This window comes from Sinocyclocheilus grahami, unplaced genomic scaffold (assembly GCF_001515645.1).
Source record: "Sinocyclocheilus grahami isolate Dianchi unplaced genomic scaffold, SAMN03320097.WGS_v1.1 scaffold1782.1, whole genome shotgun sequence".
NCBI lineage: Eukaryota > Metazoa > Chordata > Actinopteri > Cypriniformes > Cyprinidae > Sinocyclocheilus > Sinocyclocheilus grahami.
The window spans coordinates 26173-26652 of record NW_015506961.1 but is presented as its reverse complement, the minus strand read 5'-3'; the positions used below and the strand labels follow the sequence as shown (position 1 = coordinate 26652).

General features: G+C 47.9%; 1 protein-coding gene across 1 annotated transcript in view; it reads left to right on the top strand.

The window, feature by feature from the left end:
- Positions 1-480, top strand: part of LOC107572607 (serpin B6-like) — a gene marked incomplete at its 5' end in the record, with an annotated part of 3024 nt that continues 2544 nt past the window's right edge. Inside the window, 2 exons of the mRNA XM_016259026.1 lie at positions 1-151; positions 313-474. Of these exons, the coding sequence (XP_016114512.1) occupies positions 1-151; positions 313-474 (313 nt within the window). The remainder of the gene's footprint in view (positions 152-312; positions 475-480) is intronic.

The window sequence follows — 480 nt, the reverse complement described above, 5'->3', positions numbered from 1 at the left end:
TTTGTGCAGTATTCCTTCTCTCTGTTGTTACAGAAATTCATTAGTGACACAAGAAGCCTGTACGAGGCTGAGCTGGAGACGGTGGACTTCACCAGTAATGCAGACGCGGCTCGAGTCAACATCAACAGCTGGGTGCAGAAGCAGACACAAGGTGCAAGAACCGCTGTTAAACTGAATGCTGTGTAGGAAGATAAACAATACGATCTTTACTGTCATTACTGTGCCGTGGCTCTATCGATTGATTGCGTGCTGTACCACTGATAATAAGCTCAGTTCCTGCTGTGTGGGTTTGAATGTGGTTTGTAATCACAGAGAAGATCCAGGATCTTCTGTCTGAGGGCGATGTGGATTCTCTGACCAGACTGGTGCTGGTGAACGCTATCTACTTCAAGGGCAGCTGGGAGACGAAGTTCAGAGAGGAACACACCAGAGAGCAGCAGTTCAACATCAGCAAGGTCAGAGTTCACCAGGGCTTTCACT